The 17902-nt window shown below is 43.6% G+C and overlaps 1 protein-coding gene across 4 annotated transcripts in view; it reads right to left on the bottom strand.

The window, feature by feature from the left end:
* MAP7D2 (MAP7 domain containing 2) overlaps nucleotides 1-16967 on the bottom strand; it is a 50861-nt gene extending 33894 nt beyond the window's left edge. For 2 of the 4 annotated variants that reach the window (XM_008573136.1, XM_008573138.1), the window contains exons 1-5: nucleotides 16892-16967; nucleotides 15375-15538; nucleotides 8231-8342; nucleotides 7310-7408; nucleotides 4941-5051 (exon numbers count right to left, since the gene is read on the bottom strand). In XM_008573136.1, the coding sequence (XP_008571358.1) occupies nucleotides 4941-5051; nucleotides 7310-7408; nucleotides 8231-8342; nucleotides 15375-15538; nucleotides 16892-16967 (562 nt within the window). Of the gene's footprint in view, nucleotides 1-2956; nucleotides 3080-4940; nucleotides 5052-7309; nucleotides 7409-8230; nucleotides 8343-15374; nucleotides 15539-16891 lie in introns of all 4 variants that reach the window. The other 2 variants (XM_008573139.1, XM_008573137.1) reach the window with 2 other exon arrangements.
* Nucleotides 16968-17902: the final 935 nt, after the last annotated feature.

Genomic DNA, 17902 nt, shown 5'->3' with positions numbered 1-17902 from the left:
GATTAGGAAAATGTAAACTTTTGATTACTGCATGGGACACACAGAAAAACAACAGAACCCAGCACCTGGGGTTGTACAGGGGAGGACATTCGTGATCTGTTTTCCAGAACTGCTCCTGGAAGCTCACCCCTTCCTAAAGGGAAACTCCCCATGCTGCCTTTGCAAGCTGCTGTCAGCACTCTGGATTACGAACGGACTGCTGGGCCTAGATGGCATGAGACAGCATGACTATGAGACGGCAGGAGTGCACTAGCTCCTGCATAGTCCCTGCAGAACACCTCCAGATGTCATCCACGACTGCCAGATGGATGAACTAGTGTCACTGACAGAACTGTTTGGGGACTGATGGCTTCAGGCAGCCCCTCGGAAACCACATACTGAACTGAGTGACCAGCACTGGATGGAGCACCCTGGGATGGAGGCACCACCGTGAGGCCATGCTGAAGCTGCATGGCCCTGCTCAGGGTACTCTGACATCGTCAACTCTGTTTCCAGGGGACCACGTGTGCCCTCGGGGATTGCACTTATATGTGTGCACCCTATCATGACACTGCCTCAGCCCTGGAAGGCATGCAGGTTAGCTTCAACTTACTGGCCAGAGCTGTGTTGGGCCTGAGTTGATGGCTTGGGCCAGGTAAAAAAGATTCATACAAGAACTGATGGAGGAAGCCATCTGGCTGCCTAGGATAGACCTTTATGATAAATGGGATTTGCTTTAACTGTGAAGTCCAGGACAGCTTAGTTGCACTCTGCTGGGTAGGGTCCTACTGATAATTCTTAAGACAACTTGGCCAAGGGCCAGAGAGTTGGGCTGTGCAGAAAAGAGTTATTAGCACAGCTGGCCTGACCGCTCTCCTTGGAAAGGCCTGCTTATAAGGTTGGCCCTTGGCTGGCATCTGGGAACTTAGATTTTGGGAGGGTTCCCATTGTTAACTGATGAGTGACTCCCCATACCTGAACTGTTTGTGCAAACAATACGGTGTATGCTGAGCACCTGACTTCTTTCTGGGAGTCTGGAATTTGGTTACATTCTGGGTGAGAGGTACATGTGACCAGCCCCCAGGAAAAATCTCGGGCATTAGGTCTCTAACAAGCTTCCCTGGTTAGCAACATATCATACATGTCACAACTCATTGCTCGGGGAACTGGGTCCTGACTGACTCCACTGGAGAGGACTCTGGAAGCTTGTGCCTGGTCTTCCCTGGACACCTTTCCCCTTTGCTGATTTTGCTCTGTATCCTTTCACTGTAAGAAATTATAGCTGAGTCTTATGAGATTTCCTAGCAAATCATTAATCCTGGAAGTGGTCTTGGGGACCCCTGACACATTCAGAGGATATTTCCTAACTGCTAGGGTTATTTTTTTGTTTGAGATTTAATTAACATACCATAAAATTCTCCCTTTAGAAAGTGCATTCACAAGGTTGTGCAATAATAAGCACAGTCTGATTCCAGAACATTTTCAAGACCCCCAAAAGAAACCCTTTATCCATTCAGCAGTCACTTCCCTTTCCTCCCTCCCCCAGTCCTTGACAACCACTATCTATTTTCTGTCTCTATGGATTTGCCTATTTCAGACATTTCATATAAATGGAATCATACAAGTTGTGGCCTTTTGTGACTGATTTCCTTCACTTTGCATAATGTTTTCAAGGTTCATCCATCCTGTAGCATGTATCAGTACTTCATTCCTTTTTATAGCTGGGTAATATTCTACTTTCTGGATATACCACATTTTGTTTATCCATTCATCAGTCGATGGACATTTGAGTTGATTCTACTTTGTGACTACTGTGAATGATGTTGTTAAGAACATTTGTGTACAAGTTTTCGCGTGAACACACTTTTAATTTCCCTGGCTTTATACCTAGGAGACTGCTGAGTCCATGGTAACTCTGTGCCTAACTTTTTGAGGAACTGTCACAGCAGCTGCACCACTTTACATTCCCATCAGCAACGTACGAGGGTGAGTATCTCCACACCTTCACCAACACTTATTTTTCCTTTTAAAAAAATTTTAGCTACCGTAGTGGGTATGAAATGGTATTGCATTGTGGTTTTGATTTGCATTTCCCTAATGACGAATGATGTTGAGCATCCTGTCATGTGCTTATTGGCTATTTGTATATCTTCTTTGTAAAACAGTGTAACTATTGGGAAGCAGGTACAACCAGGCAGAGGTTTTATGTCATCTCACTGAATACACTATCTAGGGAATGGAGACCAGCCCTGACCCCACGTGGATGCAGGACTGCTCATCTGCAACCAAAGAGAATGCCAGCCCTCACTAATCTTGACATGATGATTTGATCCGCTTTGGTAAAGGAAAGGCTTGATGGTCTGGTCCAGTGTTTCTCAGACTTTAATGTGCAGGTCAGGTGGGGCCTTCCTACCAAGCTCTCAGGTGATGCCACCGTTGCTGGTCCATGGACCACCTTCTGAGTAGTCAGGCTCTAGAGGGTTGTTCAGCTCTTACTCTGTGCCAATCATTGTGCTATCTCATATACATGCATTATCTCATTTAATCCTCATGACAATTTAAAATAACTCCATCTTACAGATAAGCAAACTGAGGCTTAGAGAAGTTAATTAACTTACCCAAAATGGTAAGAGCCAGTGAGGGGGAGAGCTGGTTATAGAACTCCCTAGACTGTGGTCTGCAGGCTACTTTGCCAAACCATCTCTTAAGAAAAGTCTACTAACCTCCACAGCTCATCAAGTGGATTTTTTCCCTAATGTACATGCCCTCGGTCATAAAATAATTTACTCACCTCTGTGACACATAAAAGAAACACAGCAATAGCAAAACATTGGTGGGTAGAAATGTTATTAACCATTGAAGACATTTCACAAAGCCAGCAAATGGGAAGCAAAATGCAAAATTCAGGAAGAAATCATAGGCTGACCAACACCACTTCGGTCATTTTCCTCAGTGTCACCAGCTTGGCCTCTTTTACCTGAGTCACCGGCCTGCTCAGAGAGCATGACTGCACTTCTGCTTCTGGCTAAAGAAGCCTGTGTGGGTGTCAACAGTCGCATAACAAGAAAGGTTTCCATGGTACTAAGGTGCATGCGAAGAGCTGAGGGATGGAATCAAATAAAAATTTTAAAAAGCAAAATTAAAAGAAACAAAATAAAATGTTTAAATGATACAGTGCATGATGTAAACTAACTTTTGGGTGGCAGAAGAAATGCGGAAAATAAAAATATTCTAACAAAGGATGGCTATGGAATTCGTCATAGTAAAATAAAACAAATGATGTATCATTTAGAGTTTGGGAGAGTGTAGTAATTCTCTTGGGGTGCCAGAATGCATTCAATATGCTATTACAGTACAGTGACCTATATTACTCAAAGAGAATTAGCCTGCCTCCCAAGATGTAATATGGACTCAAGAAACCATTTACTCACCAAGGAGATGTAACATTGAAAAAAATAAAAGAGAGATTATACCTATAAAACACTTGTTTTAGGTCCTCTCTTAAGAAGTATTTCATAACACACTGATTTTTATATGAAATATTTCATCCTGTAATAATATAAAAATACATCCTTGCATACTTTTTTCATGTGAAGAAGCACAAAAATTAAATAAGTACAAAAGTAGTAACAGTCAACTGATTATCAGCTTTAATGGAAGACAAGTAGTATTCATAATCTAAAATTCAATGACCAAAATATTTTGATGGTTTCAGAACATATTATATGGTAATGGATTAACTTTTCCATTACTTTGTATTCTTTGGGTGTCTATTAACTAGTAAATGGTTTGGGGATTGAAAATTTTCAATTTTTAATCCACAAGCAGATAATTCGGTTGTCAACAATAAATAATAATATACTGCTACCTTTATGTATTAATCAATGCAAAAATGAATTTAATATCAATCTATAACCATGTGAATTAACGAAAACGTATAGAATCCACTCACTAATGGAACAGCTACCTAGAGTTGAGTATGTAGGTGTTTTCTCGCTCAGCTCTTAATTGTGCCCAGGTTCCCAGCACTTACCCATGAACCATATGAGATCAGCAGCATTATGATTATGACACTCACAGAGTCTCTGACACACATGATATGCCTCTGAGATGGAGGTCAATGCCAATGAAAAAATCACCGGAAGGCACACTGGCCTCTGCCAAGTCACAAATGTCCTCCCCTTGGTGATGACTTGACGTGCTAAATCCTCCACAGGCACCTAACACTTCTTCAGTGATGCTTTAAAAGCTGCATTTAATGCATGGAGAGCTTCTCTCCCTTCCTTAACTTACATACTCTGAAAGGTGGAAATCCAGACTTTCGGTGACTCAGCTGAACCTCCGTTAGAACATGGATGATGCTAAATCTATTCAGCTTCTGGCACATGTCCTATACATATCATCTCCCACCTCAAAACAAAGTTCCTGACAAGGCCTCCCACCCTTTTCCTCTTTTAGAGGCCTCATATTAGTTCTGCGCTTCTGTTTTCATCTACAAAAGAGGCAGACCTATGAACCACGGATGTCTGTGGAGCCCCAATTTTCACATATCTCAGTCTCCCATGCAACTCTGACTCATCAATTCTGCTCTTTCTGGCTAATCAACTGCATCCCATCACTGATAGGGCAGTTACTTTTTTAACAGACACATCTGCCCACCAGTCAATTAGTTCCTGGACAGGACAACTCCTACACACATTGTGGAAAATGAAACAATCTCTTTCAGACTGGGAGGCTATCATTAATTCCTGTCCCTTTTCCACAACAACCTGGCCCTAAAGAACAATGCCACTTCCCAAAGTCCTGTTAGTGAGGCCCTGGGGCTCCCACATTCATTTCACAAGGCCAGAACAATGGTGGTTAGCAAGAGGCTCAAGAGGGTGCTCTCACAAAGGCCAACGTTTAGATGCTCACACCAGAAAGAAGCAAACTGGAGAGACCAGGTCTGCATGTTCACTTGCCTCGGTCTGGGGAATAGGATATTGCCACGGTAGATGAAGACAGGCGTTTACTCATGGGAGGCTCCGTCTGCTTTGGCAAATTCACGGTTGATGTTGAAAGTTTGTCACATGCTGTAGAGAAATGCATTAAAAACATTGGTATTTACACCAAGGTAGACCAAGAAACTCATATCCCAAAGTGTCCTTCCTGTCCTCATCCATACACCTCCTAAAACTGCTGTGGCATACTCTGCTTCCATCATCCTGATATTCCATTATCCTTATCTGGAAATGCTCGGGCTACAGCAGCCACTGGTCTGCAGCAAGATCATCTGTACAATTTCTTCACTATGTTCTTCTCTTCAATTTCAAATGTTCAACCTCACTCAAGTGCTCAACTAAAGCCATGCTAATCCCATCAACAAATCATTTTCTTGTGTCCAGGGGTTTTTAAATATATTCACACCATGCAAAAACAAAACCAACCTGGACCCAGAGACAAAGCCACACTGGAAAATGCTCTATGGTTTGGGAGTGTGTGCTGAAACTGAACTTTCCCTGAAGGTTATCTGTAGCTCAGGTTGGAGACAGATGTAATTTGTAATGCAAAGAGCTGTATTTAAAGCAGAAGGACCTTTAGCAGTTGGTTTTCTTCCTCTTATTAAGAGATGGGGGACTGGCCAGTTAGCTCAGTTGGTTAGAGCATGGTGCTGATAACACCAAAGTCCAGGGTTCCATCCCTGTACTGGCCAGCTGCCAAACAAACAAAAAAATAAAAAAGAGATGGAGTCAAATGGCCCCTTTGCTAATGCTTTAACCATTCTTGGTTAGGATTTTAATATGCGACTCTGGGTTTGGTGTTCAAATGTGCCAGTCATTATTGCAGACTTGGTTTCTAAATTATGTATGTATGTAATGGTTTCTAAATTAAACCATTACAGCAAACAAAGAGGTGCTGACAGTGATCTCCCAAACTATGTCGGAGCCAGAGGCAAAAGGAAAAATGTATCCCCCTGACTGTAGGGGAAGCAAACTCATCAATAATATTTTCAAAATCTACTCCTCTGCTCATCTTGTTTTCAAATGAGAGAACTGCCATGTTTGACAATTTCTGCTGACCAAGTCACAATCTTAAATGATTTTTAATTAAGCTGAAGTAAGACTATGATAAATTTGGGGATAAACAAACTATTTAAACGAAATGATGTTGTGAGTTTTAATACTCCTACTTTATAAAATTTCAGTATTTTTTAAACTACTTTAATGCTCTGGGAAAAAATTAATCATTAGAAATTACAGAAAACTATGTATATAGGAGTGCACATTTTTCCTTCTGTCTTAGGCTCCCATATGGCTCAGCATAACACTGGTCTTTAGAAATTAGATATTTTATTATGGATTGTTTTACGTTAATTTTTAAAAACATCTCATTAAAATATTTTATCTTGATTATTGAGATTTTTGGCACCTCCTTAAACTGTATAACCGAGTTAAATACCACACTCACCTCACCCTGGGTTCTGATTTCCAATGGGCAATTACTCCACTCTACCTGCACTTCTCTGTGTGGCAAGGCCAGTGTATAAGTAACTCAGCTTGTGTGGCAAAACCTCTGCTGCAGAGCACCACCAATAAGGATTATTCTTTGTCAAAGGAATGCTGGGAACCAAGGCTATTTATTCCTACTGCTAATATGACTTTCTGCATTGCTGGTAAATAATGAATCCCTTTTACATCTTGTTTTTTCTTTGCCAGCCAAAGATGGGTTGAATTTCTAAAGTCATTAGTAAATGAGAACAAAGTTTTGCTAGTTCTGTTCTTGATCTAGACCACAAGAATTTCCCAGGACTATCTAAAACAGAGAGCCTATTAGACAGAGAGATGAAATCAAGCACAAAGCCAAATTATCTAATGATTTGGATTCCTAGTGTTGGTACTGATAAAGTCTCTACCACTCTCTCTCAAACACCTCTACAGAAATCCATCACGTTAACACCAAGCCCAAGTATTCCATTCAGAACTCTGTGTGATTATAGTTTTGGTAACCAAAAGTGATTAGAATGCCCTACTACTTGATGCCTAAAACAGATATTAATGAGATGGTTAAAGATCTAAGTGTACAAAAATCAAACACTGACAAGATTTCAAGGCAGAAGTTAGTGAGCTGAGGATGAAATGTCTCCAGGGCACTAAAATGTAAGGCATGCACAGCTCCATGATGACACAGGAACAAAGAAATATGAGCATGTTATTCACATCTCTAGAAAAATAGTTATAACGGGTCAGACTAAGCAACCAATTGTAAAAGTGCTTGAGACAGACACGGTGATGGAGGAGGGTGATCAGGACAGTTATCACAAAACGCCATGGCACATGATGCTTGGATATACCGTTGGTGGGCTCGGCAGCGGCGGCAGTGGTCCCTGCATCCGGAGGGAGGGTGCTGGATGCTAAACCTAGAGGAGGGGGTGGGGTATTTTCTGATTCACCTACACAGCAAAAAATCAGAGCAAAGAGAGGTAAAAGAAAAAAGTCCAAATTTATTTTTTTAGTTTCTAATTAGAAAATTAGAAAAAGTAACTGAAATGGGTTACTGATGTCTCAAAAATGAAAAAATAAAGTATATTCCCCGCCAAAAGGTTAAAAGCACAATACAGCAAAGTCAAGAAACCATCCTATAAACTTAAACCATTTGTTCTCAGACAGCTAATGTATAACTCCTGCATTAACAGAATGCTGAGATCACTGAAATGTAGTGAGACACTGACAAGGATGAAAAGCCACCCAGAGACTAATAACAATCCACACATTAAATTAAACTTTTAAAATTTAAAGATGAGTATGTACTGGATAATGAAATAAATGTCACCTTGAAACAAAACTGAAAGAGCAACAAAAATTAATAATGAGACAAGAAAAAGCCTAGCCCTCTTCCAAAGGCAACTGCTGCTCTGCCTTTCCCGGTCATGTCTAGAGCCATGACTGAGCCTCCTGCCATTTTCCTACCCTGGGATCGGACTACCCCAGGCGTGCCAGCTGAGTCTGGCTAACTAGGCTCCGCATTCATTTTCTTTGCTGTTCTGCTGCTCTCCCGCAAAGCCCAGTTATTGTATCAACTGCTATTTGCTAGCAAGAAGAATACACAGATCCCCTTCACAAGAAATGCATACACAGGAAGCCTGGCAGTTTTAAACATTACACCTAAAAACGGTACCGGTAAAGCTGTGCAAAGCATCCCCCAGATCCTGCGGGCACCCAGCCCCATGATCTCCCACCAGGGCCCTGTAATGCGGGCACAGCCCCATACTCACCATCGCGTCCTGTGGGGCCCACAGCCAGCGATGCTCCCCATGAACACTTCTTCTTCATCTCCAGCTGCTGCGTGCGCTCCAGGGACCTGCGCATCATTGCCTCCAGCCGCTCCTGCCCAGTCGTGTAAAGCGGCAGTGTTAAGGGAGAGCAAGATTAACCACCCAGCCCCACTGCACTGCCGCCTCAGTGTGCAGGCTGAGTCACCGAATAGGGTTTTCTGTACTCTGCATCCAAAACCCAGGCACACATGCTCTCTCCACCACACAAGCGCATTCTTAGTGGGTGGAGAGTAAACAATGCAGCTAGGCTAGCACTGGCCCCAAATACGAACACCGCATCCCCTCCCCTCTTGTCCCCCAGGAGCAGCTGCACCAGGCCTTGATTTATTTAAGAATAATGCCCAACAAGCATTAACTCCTTCAGGCCCGTGTCAAGCCCCATTTTGCGCCATATAGTAGGAGAACTGGATTCTTTGCTCCAGAACCAACTGTATCCTTTTTCTAGTTGAAAGCATAAAACATTCTGATTTGAGAAAATTTAAATTAAAATAGAATTTGAGTTTTTGTAGCCTGAAACATAACTGTTTGGGATAATACATGACTTTGAGATCTATTTTGCAAAGCTTCATTTTCATCTCAGAACTTCTTAAAGGGGAATCGATTGTTTTCTATAATATTTCTGCTACAGAATATTCTGGGGATAATACTGCATGTTTCAAAATTTAAAAGAGACAAGAGTACAGAACTTCTGGATTAAAAATAAAGCATGCACCCATTTCCGGAGTTAGGCAGGTTTGAGGATTGGGGGGGGCGGGGGGAGGGAAGGAAGAACTAAACAATTTTTAACCAGAAGAGAAAAACAAGCAGGTTTGTCTCTAAGGAGGATTTATCAAAAGCACTCTCCTATGCGTATTAACCAAATTGTTACTTTCATAAAGTTCTCCTTGGCCCTGAAGTGAAGGTGTTCTGATTCTGCACCCCCACCATCTCAATGACACTGCAAATACCAACTCCCCTCTCTGCCTCCACTGGAGAAGGCCCCGAGTAAGGCAAACAGCAACACCAACACCCTTTATCCCTCATAAAACCCAACCCTGAGGTGCTCCGGGAACTGGGCTGATCCTAGCCTGACTCCAAAGCAAAAAGATATGATTTTCTCATGGCTTTAAAAAAAAAAAAAAACAAGCAAAATTAATGACAGCATCAACTGAGTAACCATGACTTAAGGATGAGGAAAAGGCTCCTTTATTTCACTTACTAGAAACACATAAAGGTCACTTAGGAGGTAGATTTATTCCTTTTGTTTACCCACAGGGATGAGATGCGCATTGGTTCCTCTACATCTCAGCCTCCTCTGCATAATTTTTCTCTGAATAGCACCTTGCTAAGAGACTGCCTCTCCAGGGACCTGTAAGCAGGAGAAATTTTTTTTTCCCTCTTGTCATTCTCAGATTTGTTTTGGCTACAAATTGTGTCTAGTTTTTGGCCTGAGACTATACAATCATGAATCTGCGTTTCCTGGCAGAGTCCTGTCCTCACAACCCTGGCCCATTAAACTCTGATGGGCAACCCTGGTGGTCTGCTCAATAAAAGTTGTGGCTTGGAAGGAAAAGAACTCCACCATTTGATGCCTGAAGTATGGCCACTCGAGACTGGGGCTAAATTGTATGGATTTAACATAAAGTATTTAACCAATGGCCTAATTTAAGTGTTGAAAACTTTCACCCTAGAGTGAATTTAGTATTGGATGGGTTATGGTAGACTTCCTACATGCCAGAAGGACCTCACAAGATAGCCCCTCCTCTTCTTAAGGACTAATGAAAACAAAGAGCCACGGAGACCCACTGAGCAGCTATTCAGGGGCCATAAGTATAAGGGAATGCTGACCTAGAGCCAGACCTACCCCTGGACTGTCCAGTTAGCTTTAGAAAAACTATCTCTGCCATCCACCCTCAATCCCCCGAGCTGCTCCAAATTCCACCAATGGAGATTCATTTCTTTTGACCTTGAGTAGGCATATGAAAATATAGCTATCCTTGAAAGAAAGACACAATCACTTTGTATAACCCACTTTTGGAGAGATGATGAAAAATGGGTGGTAACCAAGCTCTAACAGAAGGGGACTTATGGAACCCAAAGAAGTCAGAATGGGGTGACTCAAATATGTCAAAAACAAAACTTGTCCACTGCACTCTTGTTAGAGGTGAGTCCTATCTAGATTACTATTGCCTAGTGTTCGTACCTTTTTCTGTTCCTTCATGTGATGAAATGGAAAAAAATCCTAGATTTTGAGTCAGGAGATAAGGATTCAAATTCTACCTCTGCCTGCCACTTTTTAGCCCTGTGTTCTTGAGCTAATCATTTGATATCCTTGGACTTCGGTTTCCACAACTATAAAATGGGGATGATATTACCTATATCACCAGATCACTCTAAGTCTATGGGATAATGACTAGCATAGTCTCTATCAAATGGGAATAATATTACCAACATCGCCAGATCACTCTAAGTCTATGGGATAATGACTAGCATAGTCAACGCTAACTGAATTTGAATTTGAAGAGGATTGTTATTAACAGGATAATTTAGACAAGTGGTTCTCAAACTTGAGCATTCATGCACCAGAAGCCCCTGGGAAGGTTTTTTAAAACACAAATTGCTAGGGTTTACCCCCAAGGGTTTCTGAGTCAGTAGGTCTGAAATGGAGCCTGATGAGAATATGCATTTTTAACAAGTTCCCAGGTGCTGCTGGTCTTGATATTACCAACATCACCAGATCACTCTAAGTCTATGGGATAATGACTAGCATAGTCTTTACCCAATGCTAACTGAATTTGAATTTGAAGAGGATTGCTATTAACAGGATAATTTAGACAAGTGGTTCTCAAACTTGAGCATTCATGCACCAGAAGCCCCTGGGAAGGCTTTTTATAACACAAATTGCAAGGGTTTACCCCCAGGGTTTCTGAGTCAGTAGGTCTGAAATGGAGCCTGATGAGAATATGCATTTTTAACAAGTTCCCAGGTGCTGCTGGTCTTGATATTACCAACATCACCAGATCACTCTAAGTCTATGGGATAATGACTAGCATAGTCTTTACCCAATGCTAACTGAATTTGAATTTGAAGAGGATTGCTATTAACAGGATAATTTAGACAAGTGGTTCTCAAACTTGAGCATTCATGCACCAGAAGCCCCTGGGAAGGCTTTTTATAACACAAATTGCAAGGGTTTACCCCCAGGGTTTCTGAGTCAGTAGGTCTGAAATGGAGCCTGATGAGAATATGCATTTTTAACAAGTTCCCAGGTGCTTCTGGTCTTGTGACCACACTATGAGAGCCACTGGTTAGAGGAAAGTCTGAGCATGAGAGAGACAGAGAAAGTTCAATCACATCAGAAAAACAATATTAACAACTATTAGTACTGCATACTGCACTTCCTGCTAAGTTTTCGTTCTCCTGAGTATCTGCTGATAATCAACAGAGGATGGGGAAATGGTAAGGCAAATGCTTGTCCCTAGAATATCCTCTACTGGGTGGGGCTTAGCAGAAGGAAGGAATGAGGGGGGCCTTACTCTTGACCCCTTGAACTCCAGCTCTAGAGCTGCCTGAATAAACCTGGAGAACCATGACCAAGGTGATCCACTAAGCTGGCTGAGTAGTATAAAAGGGCTCCAGCAGGGCATGGCCCAGATAGCAGTCCCTGGCAGGAGTGCAGGGGGAAATGGGGGGTGGTTGTGTCTTTTCCACTGCTCTATGTGTTTTCTGGGGATGACATCGCAGGAACAAGCTCCCAGCGGTCCTCAGCAAGACGCAGCAGGAGGGCCTTTCTCTCCACAAACCGATGTCCACATCTGGCCAGGAAGCACATGGTTGGCATGGTGCCTCACCAGGCCATGCCCTCTGAGAGTGGCCAGCCCTCAGCTGAGTGAAGCTTTTGTTTAGGTGAGTTCAGAAATTTCTTGTTTTATACCCTGCCTGGTAGGTATTATGAGGTATCAAGCAATAAGAGTATGAGAAGTTCCAAATGATAAAGATGGAGCTACTCTTTGAAAGAGGCCTTTCCTGGTCATCTGTTTAGCATGAGGAACATGGAGCTGGCTTCATCAAATCCCATTTTCTAGGGCCACTAGTCAGGAAGCTATACCCCTAAGTGGAGAATGGTGAGCACACTGTGTTGTCAGCCTTACCTCAATTAGGTGACAGGAATTTGTTCCAGTAGTTCAATCCTTCGGAATTGTGTGGCATGTGAGGGTTGTAGGAACCCACCTTAAGGAGAAGGTGGCCTCTGGAGAGAGCATGAGTTCAAGGTCAGGGTCTCAAGTAGATACTGTACTCTATCTACCTGGGATAGGTCTGACCAGCTTCCACTGCTGCCGACTCATGAGACCTCTGGGAGTCAGGCCAATGGTGTTATCCTGTTATCCACTTCTGCCTTGGCACAGACATGGGTGGTTACCAAGAGTGACGTCATGGCATCCATAGGGACACGGAGACAGGCAGGGCTGGGTGGGGATTAGGGGTCAAGAGGCTTCTTATGAGCTCCTGAATACTGGGTCCAGAGAGGTAGGACCTGGTGGGCAACACAAACACTTTCCAACAGGCCAGGAAAGCAAAATAGCCTGCCCAGGATGGACAGGCTTCCTGCAGAGGTTATTCTCTGGTTGACAGAGACAGAGCATGACAAAAAGAACTTAACCCAGCACTGAAAAAGAGAATCAAGAATCTCCCTAGCCAGGTGCTGAGCAGGCAGCAGCCCTCCCAGAGCTCTCCATGAAACATGGGAAGAAGCACAAAGGGTTACCTTTGGAGAGGATCTTCTCCAGTGCAGATGTATCCCTCCTCCCTAAAGATCACCCCCGAGAACACCAAACAGGCCTCTGGACTGGTAGAGTGTTGATGCTAACATAGTTAACAGGCCAGCCTGTGTGGGGCAAGTCCTTAAGCCATACCTGAGTCTCTTGGGGCCCTGAGGGCAGGAGCAGGTGGCAGGGGGAGGCTGCTGCTTCCTTGGGTTGCTACCTGACTGCAGGAGGCTCAGCTCTCAGCCCTGCCCTGCTGAGGGAAGCAAGCTCAGCTTGTGCTGACAAGAGTCAGGCAGCATCCCCTGCCCCCCACCACATTAGGGGTGCACGGAAGCACACAAGCAAATAGAAAATGATCTGGAAGTGAAACCACTAAAGATTCAACTGCATCAGGACCCACCATCTGGCATGACATTCCCTCATCTGCAAGAAGAGGAGAGTCTGACTGCTTAACACGCCTCTAGCACTAATGTTCTATAAAGGAAAATTATAGACAGAAATTGTCTCAAAGACCAGCCTGTGGCTCACTTGGGAGAGTGTGCCGCTGGTAACACCAAGGCCAGGGGTTCGGATCCCTATATAGGGATGGCTGGTTAGCTCAATTGGGAGAGCGTGGGGCTGACAACACCAAGTCAAGGGTTAAGATCCCCTTATCGGTAATCTTTAAAAAAAAAATTTTTTTTTAATTGTCTCAAAAGCAGTTGCTGGTGACAATGAAGGATGTGTCAGTGCATAGGAAGTGTCTAACGTGACTTCACAGTGCCCCTTCCTGGAAAAAGCAGTGACAAGCTTTTTCTTGAATCAGCAATCCTGCAGAATGTCAGGAATCAAAGCAGGGAGACCAAGAAGGAAGGGGACAAGCTCTAAGTCATGAAGGAATATACAATGGGAAGAAAATTGGAGAGTCTAGTGACTCATCACAAATACACAGGTTGGAAAAGAGAAATTTGTCCCGTTACCGAAACAGCCTATCACCCTGTGACTTTTTTTGTAGTCTACAGACTCTGTGCCATAATCTTTTCTGGGTAGCTCCCTCTTGCCCTTGCTCTAGCCAAAGTCGGCTGAAGTAACTGAAGGGAATCTAACATTTCTGTGAGATCACTCTGTGTTAGGTGCTTCACTGGGCACTTTCACAAAAGTCATCTCCTTTAATTACTGTAATCACCTCTATTTTAGGCTGAGCAGACAGAGTCAGAGGTGTTATGTGACTTGTCCCTGGCCACCAGCTGCTTAGTGGTAGAGTGGAAGCAGATGAAGCCACAGCAATCGGATTGCAGCCAGCAATGAACCATGGCTAAGACCCTTGCTTAGACCCTCATTCACTGAGAGCAACAAAGAAATCGTTATAAATGGTTGCTTCTGGGGCAAAGGCAGGTCTAATTGTGTGTGTGTGTGTGTGTGTATGTGTGTGTGTGTGTGTGTTCATGTTTTTCTAAATTAAAAAAAAAAGAAAGGGGTAAATAAATACAGTGATAATCATTCAGAGATTTTTAAAAACCCACAAAATTTATACAAACATCTTTGTATACTATAGTACTGTAGATTAACAAACCTCTATATTGTTACACTAAAAGATGAGCCATTATACCTTATGAATAAGAAATGATCATCACCTGATACAAGGCTATGATTACGTTCCTAAAATATACTTGTTAAGAAAATCTATAATCCAAATATGCTTTCTATTTTCAAAGTTTAGTAATAAAGGACTCTGTGAGGATAATTACATTCCATTTCTTTTTTAAAAGGTAACTGGAAAGAAAGGATGATTAAAGCAAGGAACTACATTAAGATTTAAATACACTAGCATCTTTGTATTTGAAGGCAGACTAATTTTCCAGTGATGAATAACAAGACCATATTATTCTCAACCTTCACAGCTCTTGCTCTGGCCTTGTGTCTGCCCTGGAGACATGGGCTCCCGGTAGTCCAGAACCCTCAGGTCTACATCACCCAGTCCCTATCCACAATCCCCTCTGAGTCTTAATTTAGAGTCAGAAAAGGTTAGGTCTCCGCCTCAGAGACCACCGAATCCAACCCCTTCACTTCAGAGACAAGAAAATCAAGGCCCAGAGAAGCCAACGAGCTTGCCCAAGGTCACACAGCAAATTAACACCTGCGTTAATGGATAAGTCTCTTTGTTTCTGTGCCAGCACTGCTTATGCTGTATTTGTCACACTGCTGAAAGAAGGCATGGTGAGCCACTGGGGAGAAGGTATGGGAGAAGGTGCAGGAGAAGGCTGCTCTCATTCCCCAGAGCTGGACAAATGCCCAGACGACCTGAGCACTAAGCCCTGTGGAGAGGGTGGGGGTAGGGGTGGGGAGCTCCCAGGACTCACCTCCTCCTCCCGGAGCTTCTGCTTCCTCTTCTCTTCCACCGCAGCCCTCTTCTGGTCCTCCCGCTGCCGCTGCTCTTCCAGTTTTCGCCATCGCTCCTCAATTTGCTTTTCATACTGGAGCTTGGCTCTTTTTTCTTTCTCCAGGATCTGCTGCTCCCGGGCAGCTGGGGAAGGAAAGTAGAAGAGGTGTCATTACCAGAGCACCCCATGCTGTTTGGATTAAGACCCAAAACACGGAAGCAAGAGTAGAGACCAAAAAAAAGAGCCTGGTGGGATCCTAGGATGCAGTGATTGAGATAAAGAGTTCTGGCATCTCTGCCACTAGCTGGGTGACCCTGGGCATATTAACCAGAGCATCTCTCTGCCTTGATTTCCTCCTCTGTGAAGTGAGGACAGTCATGTTTGCTACATAACAATGCTGTGAAGCTCAAACGAGACAATGCACGAGACAATTACACTTGAGGACAGTCATGTTTGCTACATAACAATGCTGTGAAGCTCAAACGAGACAATGCACGAGACAATTACACTTGAGGACAGTCATGTTTGCTACATAACAATGCTGTGAAGCTCAAACGAGACAATGCACGAGACAATTACACTTGAGGACAGTCATGTTTGCTACATAACAATGCTGTGAAGCTCAAACGAGACAATGCACGAGACAATTACACTTCCCCACGTGTGGGAGCTATGACTATTATTGCTATCATTAAGTCAAACTTGTGCACAATGGCTAAGCCATATGCTGGGTTAAGAAATAACAGTTGTAAGGGTACATTCATTCAAAAACATGTTAACTGTGCATGCACTATGCACCAGACGCTAAGCTGGGCAAGTGGGTAAAACGCATGAACAAGACTGGCCTTCCCCTCAAGACATTTACTAAGGGGCCCTTAACTCCACCTGGCTAAGTCAGGGAAGGGCAGTGCCTGAACCAACCTGCAGGAGGCAGTCAAGGAGAAGAACCTGAAACTCCTCATTTGTCTCATTTCCATGGGAGCAACCACTATCTACCTCACAGTACCCAGTGGAGAGCTCTCTGTACTTAACTGTCTATAGCTTGTAGCTTGCAAGAGGTAAGTCTGCATTTCTTAACTGGCATTCCCTGCCCTAACACAGAAAATGATGTAAATGTCAATCTTCTGAGTTCTCCCGAGGATGGCCTTTCTAGATGGCCAGGAGAGAATCTGAGTGACTACACACAGTGGACACCTGAGTGGACTTCCCCAGGTCAGAGGCAGCGGCTGTTTCTCTCTCTTCACCATCATATCTGCAGCCCCTAGCACAGTGCCTAGAGTACAATGTTTGCTAAGTGAGTGAATGAACAGTTCTGAGAATTATATAATATCTGTGAACATGCCAGTCACCGTGTAGATGAACCCCAATTCCTCATGTTCATCTAGCAATTGTCCTCATTCCCTGCCCATTCATTCACAAATTTCTAAGGATCTTCAGAAAAGACCCTGCCATATCTCCACACCCTTGGACCCAAACAGCCGAAGTGTACAACTTACCCAGACACTTTTCTCTTTCTTCTCGTCTTTCTTTGGCCAGTCTTTGTCTCTCATCTGATTTTAAAAATCCATCCATGCCTATAAGACAGAAAACACAGTAACTACCAGTCCTTTGCTTTTTCCCTATCTGCTGAGTGCTAAAGGAAGCTGGGTAGAGCCCCTGCTCTGGCCGCACACACATATCACCCAGCACCATTGTTTCATCCGATGGACGCCCCATCCATCACTCCCCATGACACATCTGCAGCCAGGCCCCGACAGCCGAGGGGCAGCAGCCACGCTTCCACAAGTGCCTGCCTATACCAGCCTGGAGGACCCAGAAAGTGTAGTAAGTGACAGAGAGGCCACAAGGCCTCCCCCAGCCCGGCTCCCAGGCCTGAGGCAGGATCACCTGGGGGAGAGAGGGAGGATTTTGGATATCAATTATTACACAGATGCTGAACATTTTACTTTCTGAAAGGAGCCAACTGCTGAAGGACACATATGAGTTCCTCGGGTGAGCACCCTGAAATACAGAGCTCAGGTTCAATTTCAGTTTTGCTAAGTTTGCGCCAGTGTTGATTTTAGTATCTTAGAATCATAAAGAAAGAAATACAGTGTACATCTGTTTGTCATTCAAGTATCCACAACAAATAAGAAGGAACAAATGGCAGCTCCCCCATAAATGTCAGGGAAACATCCCTGGAGCTCTGCATCTCCATCCAACCCCTGCAGGACCCTATAGGGCTTTCTAGATCAAAGATTAAAATGGATCTTCAAGGTCCTTTTAGGATTAGAAGTAATTTACTGCACTGTTACACTTCGTGGTTCATGAGTATTATCTACATAATGTTTAAGCACACCATTCTGCAGACATTGGCTTTACGATTAATATGACCCCATTCACTTTCCAAGCACCTGGGCCTTCCTCCATGGGAACATCCATGCTGACTTTATAGTGTGCCTTGCTGCCACAGCAACCTGTGCTGGTTCTTGCTGCTGTTCAGGAGAGGGGTCTGCAGGCCTGACCTG

This window comes from Galeopterus variegatus, unplaced genomic scaffold (assembly GCF_000696425.1).
Source record: "Galeopterus variegatus unplaced genomic scaffold, G_variegatus-3.0.2 Scaffold881, whole genome shotgun sequence".
NCBI classification, from domain to species: domain Eukaryota; kingdom Metazoa; phylum Chordata; class Mammalia; order Dermoptera; family Cynocephalidae; genus Galeopterus; species Galeopterus variegatus.
Note: the sequence above shows the minus strand (reverse complement) of the source record. Positions and strands in the feature narration are given on the sequence as shown.